General features: G+C 31.0%; 2 protein-coding genes across 2 annotated transcripts in view; one reads left to right on the top strand and one right to left on the bottom strand.

The window, feature by feature from the left end:
• Dus3 (Dihydrouridine synthase 3) overlaps nucleotides 1-22665 on the bottom strand; it is a 118055-nt gene that overhangs the window by 90182 nt on the left and 5208 nt on the right. The gene's annotated exons all lie outside the window — the stretch shown is intronic.
• Nucleotides 2487-22366, top strand: LOC145331250 (protein-cysteine N-palmitoyltransferase HHAT-like). Its single transcript, XM_080175867.1, has 16 exons — nucleotides 2487-2562; nucleotides 3638-3789; nucleotides 7008-7111; nucleotides 7637-7682; nucleotides 8651-8745; nucleotides 9057-9124; nucleotides 9938-10050; nucleotides 11142-11233; nucleotides 11608-11647; nucleotides 12936-13080; nucleotides 14256-14315; nucleotides 14621-14698; nucleotides 20556-20632; nucleotides 20901-20984; nucleotides 21913-22027; nucleotides 22355-22366. Exons 2-16 carry the CDS (start codon nucleotides 3644-3646, stop codon nucleotides 22364-22366), a joined length of 1275 nt encoding a protein of 424 aa, XP_080031993.1. The 5' UTR covers nucleotides 2487-2562; nucleotides 3638-3643.

Below are 22665 nucleotides of genomic sequence, written 5' to 3'. Positions count from 1 at the left end.
CTTCCCGACAAAAGCATTATATTAACTGTGATATGTAGTAATTGATATTTATTACATCGTATTATAGGCAGTTTTCCGCGGATAGTCATAGAAAAATTAGAATATTAATTTCCAGTTATGGTGGCCACGAGTGGACGAAGGCCCGGGCCAACAAAAAAAGGATTAATTTTATGGTTTTTACTTTATTGTTCGTGGAAAATCATCTTTGATACGATGCATGATTTTTCAGTATGGCTAAGATCCGATTCTTATTCAGCGTAAATTGATCGGATTCGAAGTCTTGCTGAAAAAATTTGTATTGTTATTTCTTGAGCTAGTATTTATTTTGTATGTTTGGTAATTGTTCAATAATTTATATAAATACTATTTCAAGGACTTTTAGTACTTAAGTAAATATGGTCTGTCGGTATGCTTTATTCAGTATATGTCTTTCTCGGTCCATCAGACATAAAGAAATAAAAATATTTTTTTGAAGGTTTCGAGATTTTCTATAATTCTTTCTTTTATCCTTCTTTCTCGAAGGCTACTGAACATTTGCTATATAACTTACTTTGTCCGTTTGTCCATCCATGATTTTTGATGCGCTTCGCTACATATGGATGTTGTCATCCTTGTTCTTTTTCCTTCTTCAAAAATACTTCTTTCTTTTATGACATTCCTGACAAACTGAAGTAAAACTTTGTAGAGCAGCTTCGCACTTTATAAAACAATATTGTTCATAAGTCCAGTTAAAAATGATTCAAAAGGGGATTTCCAATTATGGAAACAGGTTTTAATTTTGTCGTGCATTATACTGAATATAAAGTTACCAGTTTATTTTTTATTGGCTTTAAATATACAAACTTTAGATTGCTAACGATTGTTGAATTAATATCATGTATTCAACCCACCGACCTCCACCCCCCCCCCCCCAAACTCAATAAACAAGATGGCCTAAAACTTGACATTTTTTCATTGCTATTACAAAGCTTCCCTAAGTCATGAATTCTTTGAAATATTTAGCGGCTATTACGTTTTAAACATCCTAAAAAGACACAAACATACAGATACTTAAGTTTTTTTAATCGTCTTCAATATTATAAATCAAGTTTCATTTTTATTGTTTATTTTAAACTCTACATACTATTGTTAAAATTTCGGCTCAGTTACAATTAGACACTTGTGATAAAATATTGTTTTATATGATTATTATTAAAATAGTTTTTCATAAGTGCAGTTACTCTATATGTTCGTATGTCTATACATTTGACGGCCAGTTAAAAGCTGAATTATTGACAGTAATTCCCTTCTTTATAAACGGATTTCAAAATCCCAAACATAAAACTGAAAATAGCTAGGTATGTAATTCAAATGCATTTTTTTTAGACATTACATTCAAATTTTTTTCCTTTTACTGTTTTTTTTTAAATTTAGCTTTTTATGAACATATTTGTTATTTTTATTTAAAACTTTTTTTTATGTATAGGACAAACAAGTGTGCATTTTTATATATTGTAGGACTTTTTTTCAAGTTTTACACACAAAAAAATTACATAGAATGGAATCTGCTTGTACTATTTTGGTATAGTAACTGCTTCGCCCCTAAAAGCCTCTAGACCTTTTAAAAAGAATTTATTTTTTTTTTTGGGGGGGGGGAGTTTAGTCGACCGCCACATTCTTTTTAATCTTTTTTTAATTAGATCTTTTTGAGGGGGTGGTTTTTTTTCTAGGTGCGATTTCTCTTGGGAGGGTGGTGCTACCCTCCCCCAAATAGTATTAAACCTTCCCAGTACCTATGAAAAACTATCCTATAAGAGAACCATATCGGTTCATCAGTTACCGAGATCCTTCGGTACAAACAAACAAACATCCTGTTACTTTATTATAAGGATTAAACTAACGTAAGTGTTCTAACTTAGTCTATGTATAGTAGAAATTCTACACATTTCATGAATTATTGAAATATAACACATACACGAGAAAAAAAACTAGTAGTTGTTTTACAATGTGTGTTTGTGAATATTTTAACTTTTTAAGTCAATTTGTATGTTTTTTAAAAAATAAATAGCGGAGCAAATTTACAAGTAATCATGTGACAGTCTGTATGCCGGTAACGTTCGCTTTACTTAATTTTGTTCTACACCCCCTCCCCCTCCCCATAAATTGATTTATCTTTTTGTAAAAATAACTTTATCTTTGAGCCATTAATTTCTTTTATACTGATGCTAAATTATTGCGTAATGTGTAGGGTATCCAAGAAAATATCATTTGCAGTGATTTATCGACAAAATCTGATAAAATGGAAAACTTTTGTAATTTGTTATTACTGCGCTACTTATGTAAAATATTTTTTTTATCTTTTTTTCTATTGGGACGTATTTGTTTTTGTTGATAGTTTAATACTCTTTCATTGATTTAATTTCACTGTAATTTACATATTTTTGTCTTTTAGTTGTTTTTATTTGAAATGATTGTTTAATAAAATGATTTTAATACTCGTATTTAATTTTTCTATTTTCAGATTTAAATGTGATATAATGTACCATACAAAGTAAAAATTTATTTTATGTTTATTTTTAGAAGGTTTGATAATTTTACTTAGAATTTCAATAGTAAAGTTGCACTAAATATTTTACTAGTCTGTCGAAAAAAACGTATTAAGTTCTCCGCTGCTATTCAAGATTTCATATATTTGCCTTTAAATATGGGCCAGTGAGAGTTCAATTACTCAACTATATTCATATAAGATTTTCTTAAAATAACCAGTGAGCTACTCTTCAAATTGAAATGTCCGTCTGTCTGAATACTTTGAGTAAGTAAGGTGATTATTATCTCACAGGGAGTAAGGGAGGGGACAATGGATTGAATATTAAATTTTTAAGAGTCTCAGACTTTTGATTTTTAGTTTTGAATATAGCAGACAGAAAAATTTGTTATTAGATGGCTGGTTTTAATAAATATTTTTCCTAACAAAATGTAATTTCATGTATAGAAACTCTACTGTGATATTTATGTATTAAACAATCTAAGAACCCCTTGAATTTAGGTGGCATTTAAAAATATATGAGAAGGGTTAACGAAGTTCTATACACGATTTTTCTAGTGATTAATTACAGAATATTACTACATTGTGATGTATTGTTAATTTAATTTTCAAGTAAATGATTTTTTTCTTAGAACTAATTTTGTTCTAAATTAAATTACCATGATCCCTTTACAATTTTCTGGATAAATCTGGTTTTCATTGCTTTTCAGAGAAAACTCTTATATTGAATTAATTGCCCATTGACCCCTCCCTTACTCCCTGATTATCTCAGCTCCTATTTTATTTAAGATAGATGGTTGAATTTTTTATCCAAAATTCCTATATCAATAAGAATTCATTATGTAATTTACTTGATCTGTAGCTCATGGCTTCAAAAGGCATAAATATGCTTATTTAAAGTTTTTGTGAATTTTCGTTATCACCTTTATTTCTTTTTCAGGACCACTGAACATCTGCTCTATAACTAACTTTGTCTGCTTTTCCAGCCTTGATTTCTTATGCTTTACTACTTTTAGATGCTACAGTTTAATATTCTTATTCCTTCCAAATCTCTAAATCTTATCATTGATGCGCTACATCTTGCCATAGTTATTAATTATTCTTGTTTCATAGAAATTTATGACAACTGAAATGGCGAAAGAAGCAGAAAAATCACTGAAACAACGAAGTAAAAACAAGGAGAATAACAACCAAGTCAATGCAGCCACGGAAAATGTTGATGATAGCAATGAAATAGTAAAAAAGACAATCTCGAGACTAGAAAGGAACAAGATTTGAGATCTCGAAGTAATCTATGATATCTAGTGTCCAATGTTTAAGACAGCTCTTTATTTTACAACCTGTTTGTACTGTTTGGGTCAAGACATACCTCAATTAATGCATATTTTAAACATCAACCTATATAACACCTTTAATCATCATAAATTCCGGTTTTATGAATTCTGTTGAGGAACTATGCCCAGGGCGACCACTGCATACTATATATACTCTATATACTATATAGGATGAATTTGGATACTATATCATACTATATGACCAAAAATTACTATATATACTATATAATTTTACCTTTATTGGACCAAAGTTTACTATATATACTATATAATATTACATTTATATAACAAAAAACGGATGATATTGTCAGTTTTGTGACAACGCCTCTTAAGAAGGGTTTTGTCTCATTTTTACAGTAGGTTTTCTCCTTTTCTTGCCCCTGCGGTGGGCTCTAGTCCTGCGAGGCAATCATTAACCTTTATCTTACCTAACCTAACCTAAAATAACCTATACTGTGATACGACAAAAATGCATAAAGGTCTACAGTAAGAAAGAGTTTTTGTTTGAAGATTTAGAGATCAACTTATTATTCAAAATATGCATCTTTTAGGATGTTATTAACATATCTGAAAAAAAATCGGCTTCCAAGTTCTGGTCCTGCAGGCTTCCAGGTCCACTCTGGACAGGTAAAAAATCAAATTTCTTATTTTAGGAGTTAGAGGTCAACTTACAAAACAGGATATGTATTTTTTTTTTGATTTTATTAATATTACTGAAGAAAATATTAAAATCGACCTCCAAGTTCAGGTTCAGCAGGCCTCCAGGTCCACTCTGTACAGGTAAAAATTCAAAGAGGACTATCCATCCACGAACCAGAGCAAGTGATTCTAAGCATCTTCAAGCATCTTCCAGCATTGACCCATAGTATTTTTTTAGTGAATATACTAGGTTTATGTTTAATATTTGCTTTATCGACTAAAAAGTTATGTTTCACCATGGTTTTATATGAAAAAAACTTTGAAATGTAAAGCAATTTTTAAAGCAATATCATCAAATGCTTTGTTGAGTTCAAAGGACAAAATAAAATAATACTGCAGAAAAGCATCAAATGTTGTAAATTGCAAAAGTACATTAATTAAACTGTTTACAAGTTACCAACCCTTTTTCTAAATATACATTTTTGATCACAATAATTTATTTTTTGTCAAAGCTTTTAAACAACAGTTTGAACTCATTCAATGATATTGCACCAAACAATGCTTAACATTTCAAAGTTTTTTTCATATAAAACTATGGTGAAACCTAACTTTTTTAGTCGATAAAGCAAATATTAAACATAAACCTAGTATATTTACTAAAAAAATACTATGGGTCAATGCTGGAAGATGCATAGAATCACTTGCTCTTGTTCGTGGATAGTCCTCTTTATAATTTGAATTATGATTAGAGGTCAACTCATAAAACATAATATGGACTCCAGGGTTAAGTTGCAGGCCTCCAGGTCCACTCTGATCAGGTAAACTATCAAATACCTATATGAAGAGTTAGGGGTCAATTTATATATCATAATATGCATTTATTTAAATAATATTAACATATCTGATGAAAAAATTTAAATCGGGCTCAAAGTTTAGGTTCAGGACAGGAAAAAAAATTCAATAAATTCAGGATTCCAGGTCCACTCTGGACAGTTATAAATTCAAATTTATTATTTGAAAAGTTATAGGTCAACTCATAAAACATAATATGTATTTTTTTGGATGTTATTAACATTACTGAAGAAAATATTAAAATCGACCTCCAAGTTCAGGTCCAGCAGGCCTCCAGGTCTACTCTGAACAGGCAAGAATTCAAATTTCTTATTTGATGAGGTTGAGGTCAACTTATAAAACAGAATATGCATCTATTTGAATGTTATTAACATATCTGAAGTAAAAATTAAAATCAGCCTTTAAGTTCAGATCCTGTAGGCCTCTAGGGCTTCTCTTGACAGAGTACATGGAAGCCTGCACCTGAACCTGGAGGGCAATTGAATTTTTTCTTCGGATATGTAAATAACGTCTAAAAAGATGCTTATGGTGTTTTATAAACTAACCTCTAACTCTATAAATAAGAAATTTTGATTTTACCTGTCCAGAGTCCACCTGGAGACCTGTTGCACCTGAACCTGGAGGTGGATTGTCATTTTTTCTTCAAACACTTAAATAGCATCTAAAGATATGTCCAAAGCGGACATGGAGGCCTGCAGGACCAGAACTTGGAGGTCAATTTTAATTTTCTTTTAGATATGTTGATAACATCCAAAAAGATTCAGATTATTTTCTATAAATTGACCTCTAACTCTTTAAATAAGAAATTTGAATTTTTACCTGTCCAGAATGTACCTGGAGGCCTGATGGACCTTAATTTGGAGGTCGATTTTAATTTTTTCTTCAGATTTGATAAAAGCATCCAAAAAGATGCATATTCTGTTTTATAAGTTGACCACTAACTCCTTAAATAAGAAATTTGAATTTTTACTTGTCCAGAATGTACCTGGAGCCCTACAAGACCAGAACTTGGAGGCTTATTTTATTTTTTTCTTCAGATTTGGTTATAACATCCAAAAAGATACATATTTTGTTTAACTAGTTGATCTCTAACTATTAAAAAAAAATTTTAAAAGTATATGTGAAATTCTACTCAAAAGTAAACTTTTATCCCAAATTACCTAGGTACCTATAGTCTCACTTTAATAATTATCCTAATAATTACGAAGTAAGCAAAACTCCCCCCCCCCCCCCCTTATATGTGAAATTGCTTTAATAACAACTTGTTTTTGAGCTATTACTGATGATGTATATACATTGTATTGCTAAATATTTCTAAGTCCGATACTATATTATACTATATGAGTAAAAAAAAATATACTATATATACTATATGGAGAGAAAAAATATACTATAAAAATACTATATTTTTTTTGTTTTGGAGTGGTCGCCCTGTATGCCTAATTGTTTGATGAATCACCTTTAAATACAACTATTTTAACTTGACCAAATTTTTTTTCAATGTTGCTTGTGCTAATATGAATTTTGTATGGTTTCGTGTATGGTTTTATTTGTAGAGCGATTCTAACTAACCTTTATCTATTACATATAAATGGCTAAAAATTAAGAGCAGAAAAACATAACTTTTAAAATATCTAATCTTCTATTGATTTTACCAGAAAAATCTACCAAGACCTGCCTGCCCTTGAGTTTTATCTGTATGCCCTGCTATGGCTTGGAAGCATTTCATACGCGGGATATCTTTTTCATCTGGAATCCTTTAGTAAGTCAATTTGATAGATCTTTACAAGGATATGATAACAGAATATAAAATTCATTTCTCCCTTTCTTTTTGTGTTTGTAATGTATAGGACGGAATAAATGGTTGTAGATGAATATATGTGTCGAATCCTTTAGTTAAAGCAGTTTTTTTAATTAAATTTAGATTAAACGCATTAATATTTTTTAGTTTTGAATAGATTAAGATACTAGTGGATAAACTTATTTTACTTTCATTAACCTCTCCCTATAGTTTTCCCCTTTCTGTTATTATTGTTTTGACCAAATCATTAATAATTTCCAGGAATTAAGTGGACAATGGGCTGTTTAATACTAGTCCCCAAAGTTTTATAATAACGTTTTCATCTTCGTTGACTTAACAACCTTCGGAACTTTTTATCAATTATGGTTGATTGGTTTTGAAAATATATAAGGGTTAATTTTGTGTATCATCATTGTTTATTCACATCAATTTATTGACCATTGTCTTATCCCTTTAGATCCCTGAATAATTTCACCTTTTGTTTAGAGAGAAGATCTGCCTTGCCTAAAGTTAAGAAGTATAAACCTTGGTGGTATGTAATATTTTTATTAGCACAGATACTCTAATATTTATACATTTAATTCTCTAGATGGTCAATCAAACACAATTTTCTTTCCAAATTAAAAGGGTAGGCAGAGACTTATTCCCATTGCATGTACTGGCATACAATTTTCTACAAGGCATTTTCCTTAGAAATTCAACTTTTGTAGAGAATTATTAAAAATTGCATTTTGTACTAAAATCAATTTACTTTCTTATCAATAAGGCAGTTGGATTGTTTCTCCACTATTACTGTTGGTTTAAATAAGAGATTGTTCATCTATATTTTCTATATTAAATAGTTGCATGAAGTGCATTTCAGTAAATTGATTTAAAGCAGAAGTTACAAACATAAATAATTTGTATTACAATAAATATCAAACAATATTGAAAATAATATATGCCCTATAAATATTATAGTTTAAACTTTTGAACAGAAAAAAAAATATTGAGTTTACTAAATTCAAGTTTAAATGCATTTTGTGGAACTACCCCTTTCTGTTAGATATCATATTCTGATATTATTATCTATCTAGGTATCCACTGGATGGGTATCTGTACCAGGATCATTATGATATTATCTATCTAGGTATCCTCTGGATGGGTATCTGTACCAGGATTAGTATGATATTATCTATCTAGGTATCCACTGGATGGGTATCTGTACCAGGATCATTATGATATTATCTATCTAGGTATCCTCTGGATGGGTATCTGTACCTGGATCAGTATGATATTATCTATCTAGGTATCCACTGGATGGATATCTGTACCAGGATTAGTATGATATTATCTATCTAGGTATCCACTGGATGGGTATCTGTACCAGGATCAGTATGATATTATCTATCTAGGTATCCACTGGATGGATATCTGTACCAGGATCAGTATGATATTATCTATCTAGGTATCCACTGGATGGATATCTGTACCAGGATCAGTATGATATTATCTATCTAGGTATCCACTGGATGGGTATCTGTACCAGGATCAGTATGATCATGAATGGGAAACTTGGAAAGTTATATCCTCAAATTCCACCTGGTTGCTGGCAGGTATATTTCTGAGATTTTAACTGACAGATTTTTTTTTATTTTGATAGCAAAGTGAATATGAATTTAAGACATATAATATATTTTCTAATGGCGTTTAGGTATAATTTCATTTTTGTATTTTGAATACAACCAAACCTTTGATTACACGACCCTTGTCTCGTCTGGAAGTCATCTTCTTTAGTTGCATCTTTTTATGGGCCAAGGCATTCCCGCTAAATGTTAAAAATCGCGTTATTAAATCAACTGTCTTAATTTTAAGTTTTGGCTCTAATTTATTATCACAACAACTCTATAATCTTCTCCAATTATAGCTCTTCTGTATCCTGTGCTATCACAAGTTGTAAAACATGTAACTTTAAGATGGAACACTTTATTTACAGTAAGTTACATTTCAATATTTTAATCCAAATCCATATATGAAAATATTAGGATGTCTGTCTGTAACAAAGTATCTCGCTGAACCGAAATGTTTCTCCTGTGAAGGTCTACAACTATATTGGGGAAGGGTACTCCCACACCACCCTTACCCCCCCCCCCCCTCCAAAAAAAAAATCCTACTAGGAGGCGCCATTGGCGTAATAAACTTGAAAAAAACTAGCTGATCTTAACATAGACAAAGTATTTTTATCGAAGATATTTAAAAAGAAAACAGTTTAAAGTACCGCTAGAGGCCCCAAGGGGCGTAGCCGCTAGTTTCGAAAAAAAGCAGCTACTATATTAACAATGTGTCCATCAATACGGGCGTCTGTTAGGAGACTGTCAATAAAAATTCTTGAAGATACATAATATTTATTTATTTCTTCATCAACTAACTTTATATATCAGAAGGTAAACTTAGTAATAGCATAATATTACCTATTGTATAAATTTTTTTTATTTATTTCTATATAAATAAGGAAGGAAGTTAATTGTTTTTTTAGTGTATTTTTCTGTGATATTTACAATTACAATATCTCTTGTTGGGTTCAGTCCAGTTCTATATATGATGGTTCATATTATTATTATTAGTATTTAGTGTATCTATTCTGTGATATTTACAATATCTCTTGTTGGGTTGAATCCTGTTCTATATATGATGGTTCATATTATTATTATTAGTATTTAGTGTATCTATTCTGTGATATTTACAATATCTCTTGTTGGATTGAATCCAGTTCTATATATGATGGTTCAAATTATTATTATTATTTAGTGTATCTATTCTGTGATATTTACAATATCTCTTGTTGGGTTGAATCCAGTTCTATATATGATGGTTCAAATTATCCTGATCTTTCTGGTGTACCTCCTTACTAATAGAGCAATGTAAGTATACTTATTTTTAGTAGCCAAGCTATACTATAATTCCCTTTGTCTGTCCGTAATGCTGTGGGGGAAATGTGATTTAAGCTTAGAACTGATAATCTGCTCTAAAACTTACATTGTCTGTTGTCCATTCAATTCCATGATTTTTTTTTGCTTTGTTAGTTACCTATGGATGTTGTAACCCTTGTTTAAGATTTAAGAAAGGTATTTTACATTAAGTAGTTCATTAACAACAACAACAAACATCTGATCTTTAGCCTTGCAGTTTCTACAGATTTTGCTATATTACAGTTGACTGTTCTTTTTAGTAGCGAAGCTACTCTATAATTCACTTTGTCTGTCCGTCAGTCAGTCCGTCAGTCAATAAGTCCGTAACGCTATGGGGGAAATGGGATTTACTCAGCTCTTATAAAAGATAGAATGCTGAAATTTATTGACAACATTCCTATAAATAAGGAGCACAATTAACTATAAAACATCAATGGCGGTATTTTGTATTTTTCACATTTTTCTGCATATCTTTGGTGTTTATGGTCCGATTTCTAAAATTTTTTCAGTTATTGAAATCAAAATTAAGTTTCCTGTCGTTTAGAGAAAACAATTATGACGGTCAGACTACCTTTAAACAGTTTTTACGCTATTTTTGTATTTTTCACATTTTTCTCTATATCTTTGGTGTTTATGGTCCGATTTCCAAAATTTTTTTTTTAGTTATAGATATCAAAATTAAATTTCCTGTCAAAACAACCATGACAGTCAAACTGTCTTTGCAGGTTTTTGGCTATTTTGAATTTTTTCCTTATTTTTCCATTTCTCTTAAGTATATAGTCCGATTTTACAATTTTTTTAAGTTAAGGATATAAAAATTGAGTTTCCTGTCGTTTTAAGAAAACAACCGTATTCCCATCCATGAATTTTTGGGCTTCGCTACTTATGGATGTTGTCATCCTTGTTATCTTTCATTTCTAATTAATTCTAACATTTAAACAAATGCGCTTATTTGGTCAAACTGTTCTTAACAAGAGGATTTGATTAAAAGGTTACACCCAAATTTACGGAAAATACGCGAAAAAAATGACCCTCTTATTTAGATTTGTCTGGATAGTGGCTTTGGGATATACCCAATTAAAAATCAAATTTGATGACTATGTCTTCCAAACGTACGAGGACTGGGTTTTTGCAGGTAGAGTCAATGAATATTTATTTGTTATAAGAAAAAGTTTCAAACTATTTTTTGTTCATTATTGTATTATTGTTTTCAACTTTTATTGCATTTTAATCTTTGTAATTGGCATAATGGTTAAATACAAATCCACTGTCAAAAATGTTATTGTATTTTGATTTAAAAGGGATACTTTTTAAAACTTTTCCAGTATGGCTTCGAAACTGATTAATATCCGCTGGATTAGAACCGGTCGGTTCTCAGCCATACTGAAAATCCTGTATAGCATCGTATTACCGATAATTTTTCATTGCCTTTAGTCCCTCGGGGTTAACAAAACTGGTTTTAATTTTAATATCCGCGGAAAGCTGTAAATAATACGAAATAATTTTAAGGTTATTTGACAATGGTTTCAACTGCTTGGATGAATTCCAGGTAAACAAAATTTAAAATCTTTACTATCTTGTTATTATCAGTTTTTTAATGATTCTCGAATCTCCATCTTTAGTATTTTGTCTTTTATCGGTATTAAGGGGGGGGGGGTAATGCAACCATCTCGTAATCAGTGAGCAAATGACACTTACAATTCGAATTTCGATCTGAAATTTTGCATGAGTAATCCTTGGTAGGTCTATTTTCCCTAAATCGAACAAAAAGTTGAAAAAGTAACGGCTAACGGCTCAACCGTTTAGCCGTTTTTCGGTTATTTTTAGGGCAAATCTGCCATAAATTATGTAGGAATCAATTTTTTGAAACATATTTTTGCTTTAAATCATGTGAAATGATACAAAAAAAAACTTTTTAGATTTCTAGTACCAGCAACTAGCGGCTAGAACCGTTTGAAAACGTTTTGGAGCAGCATAGAGTATTATGTAGGGATAGGTTTTGTAATGATTTCCCTTGAAAATAGTTTTAAAAATGGCTAAACTGCTGAGCCGCCAGCCGTTAGCTTTTACTTTTCCAACTTTTTGTTCAATTTAGGGAAAATAGACCTACTAAGGATTACTCAAACAAAATTCCAGATCAAAATTCGAATTCTAAGTGCCATTTGCTCACTGATTACGAGATGGTTGCATTAAAAAAAACCCCCTTTATTTATGAAATGACATGAAATATTTTCTTATCTGCAGCTTCACCCTTAGAGGAACTTTCAATTTTTTTTGTTATTTATAGAGGTGATATTTCTTGGGAGGGTGAAGATATCCTCCCCCCTTGATAGTTATATTATTATAGTATAAATACTAGGGTTGGCAATCCGGATCAGATTTTCATCATTATATATAAAATGTTTTAAAATCTGGTTTATTTCTCGGAAGTGAATTATAGAGAACACATTGATTTTTAGGACATATGTAGCACTTAATTTTAAAAAAAAAATTAAAAATCCTTTTAAAATATTGCTAGAATCCGGAATCCGAATCCGGAATCCGCCAATAATAAGAATCCGGAATCCGCAAGGAATCCGCCACTTTTTTTGACGGATTTTTTAAGAATCCGGACTCCGAATCCGGCCCAAAAATTCGATGGATTGACATCACTAATATATACCTTCCCTTGACTTACAAGAAGCTTCACTGTAAAGAGGATATACCAGTTTAGCGGTTAGCAAGTTTATTCGTTACAAACAGATAGACAGATAGACATCCTGTTACTTTTATTTAATGATAATGTTCTACATATGTCTGTCTTATCTACCTGCCTATCAATAAATCCATTATTTTAGATGTGTGAGTTTCTGTCTTGATAGAATATGGGGCAAAGTGCCCAAAGAGACGTCAATAATAGAATCATTTATGAATTTAACAGCTTACTGTTTCTACCTTCCCTTGGGTGTTATGGGCCCTCTTATTACCAGTAAAGAATTCAAGGTAAGTGTTTCGGCGTGACTGGACTCGAGATCTTTTTCTCTCAGTCAAATTGCTGATAGACAATCAACCCAATACTTGCTGTCCGACGAGGATTTAAAAGCAGATAGTTTACAAATCTTTATTTGAAGATGAAAACTGTACATCTAAAAAATATATAAAATACATTAGAAAAATAATACATACAAGTGCAAGTCAGATCAATTAAGCGTAATAGGGTCATAGATTGTTTCAAACGAATAAAAAATATTATTTTAAGCGTTATACATCATAATTAACATGTTACATAGGTACGATTGGTCTTTTTATCAAACAAAACATAGAAAATAATTTGCTCTTCATTTACCGAAAGAAATTACTTTTAGAATTTGGCCTTATATTCAACACGCATGTAATAAATCGTTACCTGGTTACATCTCGTGCAAGCAGGACGGATCTTGGACAAAGTAACTTCGGACAAAGTAGCTTCAGGACAAAGTAGCTTCAGGACAAAGTAGCTTCGGACAAAGTAGCTTAGGGCAAAATAGCCTCTACTGCTCATAAAGGTCATGGCCGCAGCGTTCCCCCTAGCCTATAACCTAACCTAACCTAAATTAAAAATTTTAAAAACATCATTTTAAAAATTGTAAAAACAATATTAAAAATTGTAAAAAATCTACCAACCACTTTTTGTAAAATCCATGAAATTCCAAACCACCTATGTATTAACAGTTGAAGATATTTTACTTAAATAAATGTCCTGAGACTAACATAGGTTAGGTTAGGTTAGGTTATAGGCTAGGGGAAAGCGCCCGCGTCTAGGCAGGCCAGGGGGCCGAGTGCTGCGGCCATGACCTTTATTACTATTGGAGACTATTTTTCTTAGGAAGCTACTTTTCTTAAGTAAATGTCCTGAAGCTGAAGTATAGAATAGGCAGAAAAAAAGAATAAAATCTAAAAATAAAACAGACTAAATCTACCCTAGGACCTAAGTGAAGACTCCCTAAAAGGAGAATTTGATCAGTTCAGTAGTTATTGAGATTTTAAGCTTCGGACCAAAAAAAGAAATTGTCCTATAAGTTGAACATTAAAAATGTCAATCTATTTTGAAATTTATTTAGCAGCCTTTTACGAGTTCTTATTCGTAAAAACATATGCTTCATCAAATAGATTAAAACATTTTTTTATGTACTTTCCAGGAAGGTATGGAGAAAAAGCATGCACCTGACGCAAAATTAGCGAAATTCACAATTGTTGAGGTTACCATTTTTTATTATTTTTGAAAATTTGTTATTTAAATTTTTATGGGAAGACAGTTATGGGAATGAAATGAAAGAAAAAGAAAAAAAGAGGATATGAAAAGAGAAGACGTGATTTTAAAACATCAGCATATAACATGATAAATGGTTCCAGGAGTGACAAACGTTGGAGTGTCTAAAATAATAGGTTAATTAAGTTGATTCACTTCGTAAAAAATTTAGAATCGCCCCTAGAGGCTCTCTAGGGGCACATCCTGAGCCTTTCCAAAATTAAAGATTCGAATAATATTCCATGTTTTATTTAGGCACTACGATATTTGATATGGTTTGTGGTGCTAGAACTCCAAATTTGTTATGTTTATAACCAGTCTTTTACTGCTAAGGTAAAAAATTTGTTTGTGTAACAAACTTACAACTTATAGAACTTTGTAATGCAAAAGACGCATTATTTTTTTCATCTCAGACTTGAGAAAATTGATATTATCAGATGGTTAAAATTTTAATTTGCAAACATGGACATCATTTATTAGTCAGTTCGTTCATCCAGTAGGAGGGAAGGGGATGTGGTATAAGGGGTTGATGAGGAGTATCGTTATTTTAGCCAGCTACAAGCTTCACTTTTTTAGATAACATGATAAGCTTGAGTTTGTCACCAAGGACACACCACTTTTTTTTAACTCCTCAATATCTTACAACCTTAAGTGAGAAATGTCTGAAAAAGTGTTTAAATCAAAATCCGATATTACCAATTTCTTCAATAGTCAAGCTAACCAACTAAACGAAATAAGTGATGGTGACGTAACCAATATTAAGCAGTTAAAGCTTAATAACTTTGAAGAAGCATTATTCAGTTTTTGCTTGAAAGCAAACAAAAAAATTCAAGTATTAAGCGAGATGCTTGAAAGCTTCAAAAAAAGCAACGGAAACTTGGGGGAAAGGGAGGAGGGCGTGGGAAGAGGTGTGAGCGCCTCTGTTATCGGAGGGGGAGAGGGGAGCCCTAATTCTCGTCAAGAGAGAGGTAGGGCAAGAGAAAGAGAGGAGAGGAAGGATGAACAATGGGAGGCTTCTAATAGTTTCAGACAAAAATTTAACAGAATAAATAATAGACTAGACTATCTGGAAAGCCAGGTGGACGAAAATTCTACACGTCTTAGGAAAGGCACCCTGATTTGCTCCTCCTCTAACAAAGAAGGTCAAAGCCTCTTAAAACCCACCATGGCTATGTCTAATGCCACAAATACTGGTGCTAATAACAAATGCACAGAGGAAGATCTTAAACAAGTCTTGGAGCTTATTGACAAGAAGTATAAGGTTAAAGTAAAACCTTCCAGTGTATCAGCCTCTCATTGGCTGCCTAATGGATCCTTCATCATAAGGTTCACAGATAGAGGATTTAATTCTCCATGGCAACAGCTGGTCGAAGCCATGGCTGAAGGAGGGGACAGAAATGTAAATGTTTTCCTAAACTTTAACCTAACAAGGAAAAGATTGTCTCTTCTGACAGAGGTACGCAGGCTTAAACAAGAGAAGAAAATTGAAAAGTATGAAGTTAATGAGAACGGACAAATTTCCATCAGAATTAAAAGTAAATGGATGAAAATAACACACCATTATTCTAAAAAGACTGACATTCAACCAAGTGAGCTGATTTACACATACTCTAATTATAAACTTCAAACAACTGTAGAGGATTTGTATTCTCGCTCGTAATTTGGTATATAGTTATAAAGTTATGTAGATACTGCTGATACTCTAAATTATTTGCTCTATTATTTGTTCTGCAATAATACACTCACACACACACACTCACACGAGAGCCTTCTTTACATTACAATTATATTTCTCTACTCACACGCGCACGCACGCACACACACACACACTTCCTCTTTTCTTTTTTACTCACATGCACACACACATACATTTATACATATATGCAAACACCTACAAATATTTTTTTTTCACATTTTTTTAATCATTTTTTTTGTCAAATGGCTTATATTCTACTTTTCGTTTTGTCAATCCTTAATGTTTTTTTTCAAACATATTATCTACTTACTGCTTTTATTCATTTCCATAAGTATAATTTTCTTTTTCTTAACCCTTACTTTAAAATACATTTTTTTTGGATATCTTTTGCTTAAAATGTTTTATAAATGGAGCAAAATAGGATTCTGAATTTTGAATTAAACAGTAACTTTTTCTCAATTTTAAATAATGAAACGATAAATGAAGATTTATTATTTAATCCATATGAAAATATTGATATAAAATGCCAATACTTTGATATTTGTAAAGTTATAAACCACTTAAAATCAAAGAAAGGTCTCAAAATTATTGGTTTAAATATTCAAAGCCTTCAATCAAAATCTATTGATTTTCAAGAATTTGTTGATGAATTCTTGAGGCAAGGTTGTTATCTTGACATTATATGCTTAGGGGAAATCTGGAATATAAAAAATGATGATTATGTTAAGGGGTATGATTTTATATACAAATGTCGATCTCAATCTAATGGAGGTGGGGTTGGTATATATTTAAAAAAAGGTATTGCATTCAAGGAAATAAAAGCTTTATCTAGATTTGAGGAAAAAATAATTGAAAGTTTAACTTTAGAGATTAGTATTGGGAAAAATGATAAAATATTTCTAACAAACGTCTATAGATCAAATTGTAAACATCCTAATCTAACTGAAAGTGAGCAGTTAGACAGGTTTATCAACTTGTTCTCTGACTTACAAGCAGATCTAAATAGCCGCAGATACCCTTCCTATATTATTGGGGATTTAAATTTTGATCTATTAAAATTTGATCAACATGATAAAACTAGATCACTGCTTGAAAATAGCTTTGCAAATGGTTTCTTAGAATTAATCTCATTGCCAACTAGGATCACTCATACAAGTGCTACTCTCATAGATCATATTTATACCAATGATAATAAAAATAAGTTTGAGTCATTTATTATTACAGCAGATATTTCTGATCATTTCCCTACTTGCACTATTATTCTTGACAAAGTTAAAGAGTCTGGTCCTGTTTTTATTCAAACTCAAAATTTTAGTGAGGAAAATATTTCCTCTTTTAAACAAGATATGTTAAATGCTGATTGGAGTTCAGTGTCTAATAATTACAGTACTCAAGATGCATATAATAAATTCTATAGTATTTTTAATGAGTCATACTCAAGACATTTCCCATTTAAAAAAGTTAAACTAAATAAAAATATTCATAAAGTTGAACCTTTTATGACAAATGCTTTACTTAAATCTAGAAAGACAAAATTTGAGTTATATGACATTAAACTTAGAGAACCAACTCAAGAAAACATTTCTAAATACAATGAATATAGAAAATGCTATAACAAAGCAATTAAAACAGGGAAAAAATTGTATTTTCAAAAATCTTTTGAAGAAAATAGGAATGATTTGAGAAAAACATGGTCAATATTAAGGGAAGCAATAAGGAAGCACAATGACAAAAGTTCAGTCATAACTGAAATTTTTAGTGATGGGGTTTACTATAAGGAGGGGAAAGATATTTCTAACAAATTTAATGAATTTTTTACAACCATTGCAGATGATATTACATCTAAAATAAATCCATCTGATAGAGACTGCACTTATTATACCACTGCATCTGACTCCATATTTTCATTTACTCATATTCAGCCTAAAGATATAGTAACAATTGTAAATGGCCTAGAGTCTAAATCAAGCCAAGACATGCTAGGTGTTTCTAATAAACTTATGAAAAAAATCATTGAAGATATTGCTATTCCTCTCACTCACATTATAAATTTATCCTTACAGTCAGGCAACATTCCAAATGAGCTCAAAATAGCCAAAGTTTTGCCAATTTTCAAACTTAAAACAAAAGAATCTGATCTATTAAGTAACATGTCTAATTATAGACCAATAAGTCTTCTGCCAATCTTCTCAAAAATCCTTGAAAAAATAGTTGCAAATAAACTTACTGCATATCTTGATGAAAATAACCTTATTTACAAACATCAATATGGCTTTCAGAAAAAAAAGTCAACCATACAGCCCATTTTTCATCTAATAAATGAAATTGTAAAGAATAGTAATGATAAAAAGTATACAGTTGGAGTCTTTTGTGATTTACAAAAGGCTTTTGATTGCTGTTCTCATAGGATCTTGCTGGACAAACTTTCTAAGATTGGAATCAATGGTACAGAATTGACTTGGTTTAAAAATTACTTAGCAAATAGACAACAATTTGTTTACATTAACAATGAAAAGTCTGATATGAAATATATTAACAAAGGTGTACCTCAAGGATCTATTTTAGGACCCTTACTATTTTTAATTTATATCAATGACTTAGCTAAATGTACTACTCTATTTACATTACTTTTTGCTGATGATACCAGTTTTTTAATTTCGGGTAAAAACCTTCATGATATTATTAGTATTCTTAATATTGAATTAAGAAAAATAACTTATTGGTTTAGAACTAATGAGTTAAGCCTACATCCATCAAAAACTAAATTTATGATATTTACAAAAGATGAATCAACAATTGACTTTGATAGCATTAGTATTAATCTTGATCACAATAATGATAACCAAAATGATCCAAATTTGGTACACAAACTTTCATATGTCAACTCAAGGAGTGAAACTCCTGCAATTAAATTTCTAGGTGTTTATCTAGATCCTAAATTAAACTTTAAATATCATATTGATATGATAAATAAAAAGATTTCACGCTCATTATTTGCTATAAATGCTGCAAAACATATTATTGGCGGAAAAGCATTGCAAACTCTATACAACTCACTTGTCCATAGTCATCTTACATATTGTGCCCCAATTTGGGGAAGTGCAGCAGCATCAACTCTTGATAAAATTGTAAAACAGCAAAAAAAAAGCACTGAGAATAATTACCAACTCAAAATATAATGCACATACTACAATCTTATTTAAAAATTTAGAAATTCTTCCTGTAACTCAACAAATTGTCTATTCTAAATTACAATTTATGTTTGATTACGTTAATCATAGGCTTCCATGTTCTTTTGATAACTTATGGATTAGAAATAGCACAAGAACAACAAGAGTTCTTAGAAATAATCAACAGTACAATGTTCCATTTGTTAGACTTGAATCTTTTAAAAAATTCCCTTACTCTGATCTACCAAAGTTATGGAATGAAATCATTATTCCTAATACTAATCCTAATCCTGAAAATGATAATAATAATGACGAGGTTATGTATACTTTTAGCACAGTTATGTCAAGAAAACAATTTTGTATGAAACTTAAAGATTTTTTATTTGAAAAACTTAATTTTATTTGTAATAGAGAAAACTGTTCTGAGTGCATAAATAGATCTTAAAAATTGATTTCATAAAAAAACCTGGTGATTTTTTTAAGGAGGGGGGGGGGTTGTCTTTTTTTGGCGGGGAGGGGAGGGTTGAATATAGGGCAAAAGTCAAAGTGGCATTCTATAAAAAGATATTATTTTGAATTGAGAAATTTTCTGTTTTTTTGAAAAATAATACAATGACATAGGCTTGAAGTATTGCTTTTTTTCCTTTTTATGAATTTTTTTCTTCCTCCTTTCTTTTTAAATTAAATCTCTACTTATTAATCTTCAATGATATTTTAAAACTTAAAATATGGTATTAAACTTATATACAACAATGATCCATCTTATTATTTTTTATATTTGATTTATTTTGTTTTACTTTTTTCTAAATTCCTTCATCTATTTTTTTTTCTCCATCTTTCTTATTTTTTACTGATTTCTCTTACATAATATGAATGTTTATTTGTGTTTTTTTCTTTTTTTTACCATCCTCACAACTCAATTTAACTAAATTAAAGTTTCAATTTTCCCTTTTTACAATTAATTTGTTTTATATTCTTTTTTTTTCTTTTCGTCCTCCTTAAAAAGGGGCTCCAGGAATCAAATACACTATCCCCATTTTGGTCAAGATAGTACTCCTGTAGCTCCTGGTGCATATCCTAAAAAATTTTTCCTTTTATTCCACCAATTTATATTTAGTTAATAATTAAACTTAGTATATATTATAATATTTTTGTATGAGACTAAACATCATAATGTAAACTCTAAATTGTCAATAGATAGCAGCAATTTAGAGTATTTTATGTGCTATCTCCTAAGCTAGGGGGTACCTGGCAGCACCAAAATAAACATTATTATTATTATTATAAGCTGGTAATATTAAATCTCAATTTGTTTTTGTTTCAGCCATTTTTTGTTGAGTCCATGAACATGTGGGAATTATGTGGAATGTGTTTTCTATTGGGACAATTCTTTAATTTCAAGTGAGTAACTAGGATGAAAACATCCGAAACAAGTTGAAAGTAAGTAACAAGGATAAATGGATAAATAATATATGTGGATATGTTGATTGTTGACAGGGCCAAATTTTTCGTCAATTTAAATTGGGGGATATCGTTGTTTTAACCAGCTGCGAGCATCATTTTATCAGAATAAAGATAAAATATATACCCTACCTTACTTTCTTTCTATCTACCCATCAAGCTTTATAACTATCTACCTATCAATCTTTATAAATATCTATCTATCAAGGTATGTCATGATGTATGGCTGTAGCAGTTACTTGGCCAAGTTGGATAATATAGATGCCCCACCCCACCCTAAATGGATTGGAAGGTATGTATCTAATATACTATGTAGCTAAGCGTATAGAAAGGCAGTGTTTCCATCTAAGAGTTGATACTTTGTTTATGATCTAAAATTTTACCCCTTCTGTAAATTTAAACTATTGGTCGAAAAGATTGGTTACTACCAGTTTGGAACCAACCAATCAAAATTCAATAAAAGTAGCCAAAGTCTTTAGGCATCAAAGAAGATAACGTTTTATAAAAAAAACTTATGTACCAGTATTTCCCCATATCTTTGATCCGATTTTTTCTAGATAATAGTATCAGCTGATGTTTTTAGTGTACTGTGATACCATGCACCTGTCCCATAGAGTAGTGGTTAGCGCACTACGCTGTGGTTGGGAAAATCCGAGTTCAAGTCCCCTCATAGATATTGTACTTGAATGACAAATGCTGTTGCAATTTGTCAGTATATAATCACGCAACCTTCCCTATGATGCCCTTAGGTTGTAAGGAGTGAGATTTGTAGGAAGTTAGGATCCTACCTATCAAGCAACTGTAATTGTGCTTTCCCTCGTCCATGCTCATCATTCATATGAGAGTGCCATTAATTAGGGTGGCTTAATATGGAACACCTGCCAAAACTCTAGGCCAGGGTGATGTAATAATTGAGTAGCTTCCACGAGAACTGCGAGAATTGTAATGTAACATAGAATACACTCAGCTGTGCGCGAAGCTTACAAATCTAGGATTGGTCAAAGGATTCTCACCTCCAATCTCCTCGTGCATCTGAATCCTAACTTCAGAGAATCAAGGCTACATACATACATACATACACCTGTCAAACATTTGTAAGGTTAAGAGTAAGCTTTAGGTTTAATATCTTATTTTAAATTCTATATGATTATATCTCATCCCTAGCCTGTATAAAAACACACAAAAAATATCAGCTATTAATATAATATAACTCTATTTAGAATCCATCTATATTCTGATATGTGGCGCCATTTTGATGTTGGTTTGTACAAGTTTATGCATGCATACATCTACACACCTTTGGCCAGTGTCTTCCCTGATAACTTCGCAGGAATAGTGAAACAATTTTTATTATTATTTTTTAAATTGGATGTATATATCCAATGATAACACACAAAATTACCCCTTCTGTAGATTATCCACAGTGGTTGAAACGTTAAGACGCTCAACTTAATGAAACAACTAATCAGAATTTAATGAAGTCCCCAAAGTTGTTAGGCAACGAATAATAAAACGTTATTATAAACTTTGGGAACTGGTGAAATAAACAGCGCAATGTCCCTTCCCTCCCTAAATTATTTGACACCAGTGGGTTTTCTAGAAACTCTGACATTTTTCACTTTTGTTTAATCTAGTGTTTAATTTACATAAAATTACTCGCAGTCCACACTTTGATTACAAAACCTTTCTTTAAAGTCCTGACTGTTTAGAACAATGATTTTTGTTTTTTGTTTGTTTCATTTACTTTTAACTTTGACTTATGATCACGCTTTTGACAAAGTCAGAGATCTAACTGGATAAGGCAATGACCGATAAATTGATGTACATTCCCAATTATGATAGTTGTCAAGCCAACGAATAAGAAAACGTTATTATAAAACTTTTGGGACTTGTGTAATAAACGGTCCATTGTCCTCTCAAGAGTTTCGGATCCGGATTCGCAAGGATCCGCATATTTTTGAGTCCAAGTAAAA

Source organism: Acartia tonsa, chromosome 11 (assembly GCF_053477335.1).
Source record: "Acartia tonsa isolate MP-2025a chromosome 11, ASM5347733v1, whole genome shotgun sequence".
In the NCBI taxonomy this organism is placed as follows: domain Eukaryota; kingdom Metazoa; phylum Arthropoda; class Copepoda; order Calanoida; family Acartiidae; genus Acartia; species Acartia tonsa.
The sequence above is the reverse complement of the archived record's forward strand: the minus strand, read 5'-3'. Positions and strand labels throughout refer to the sequence as shown.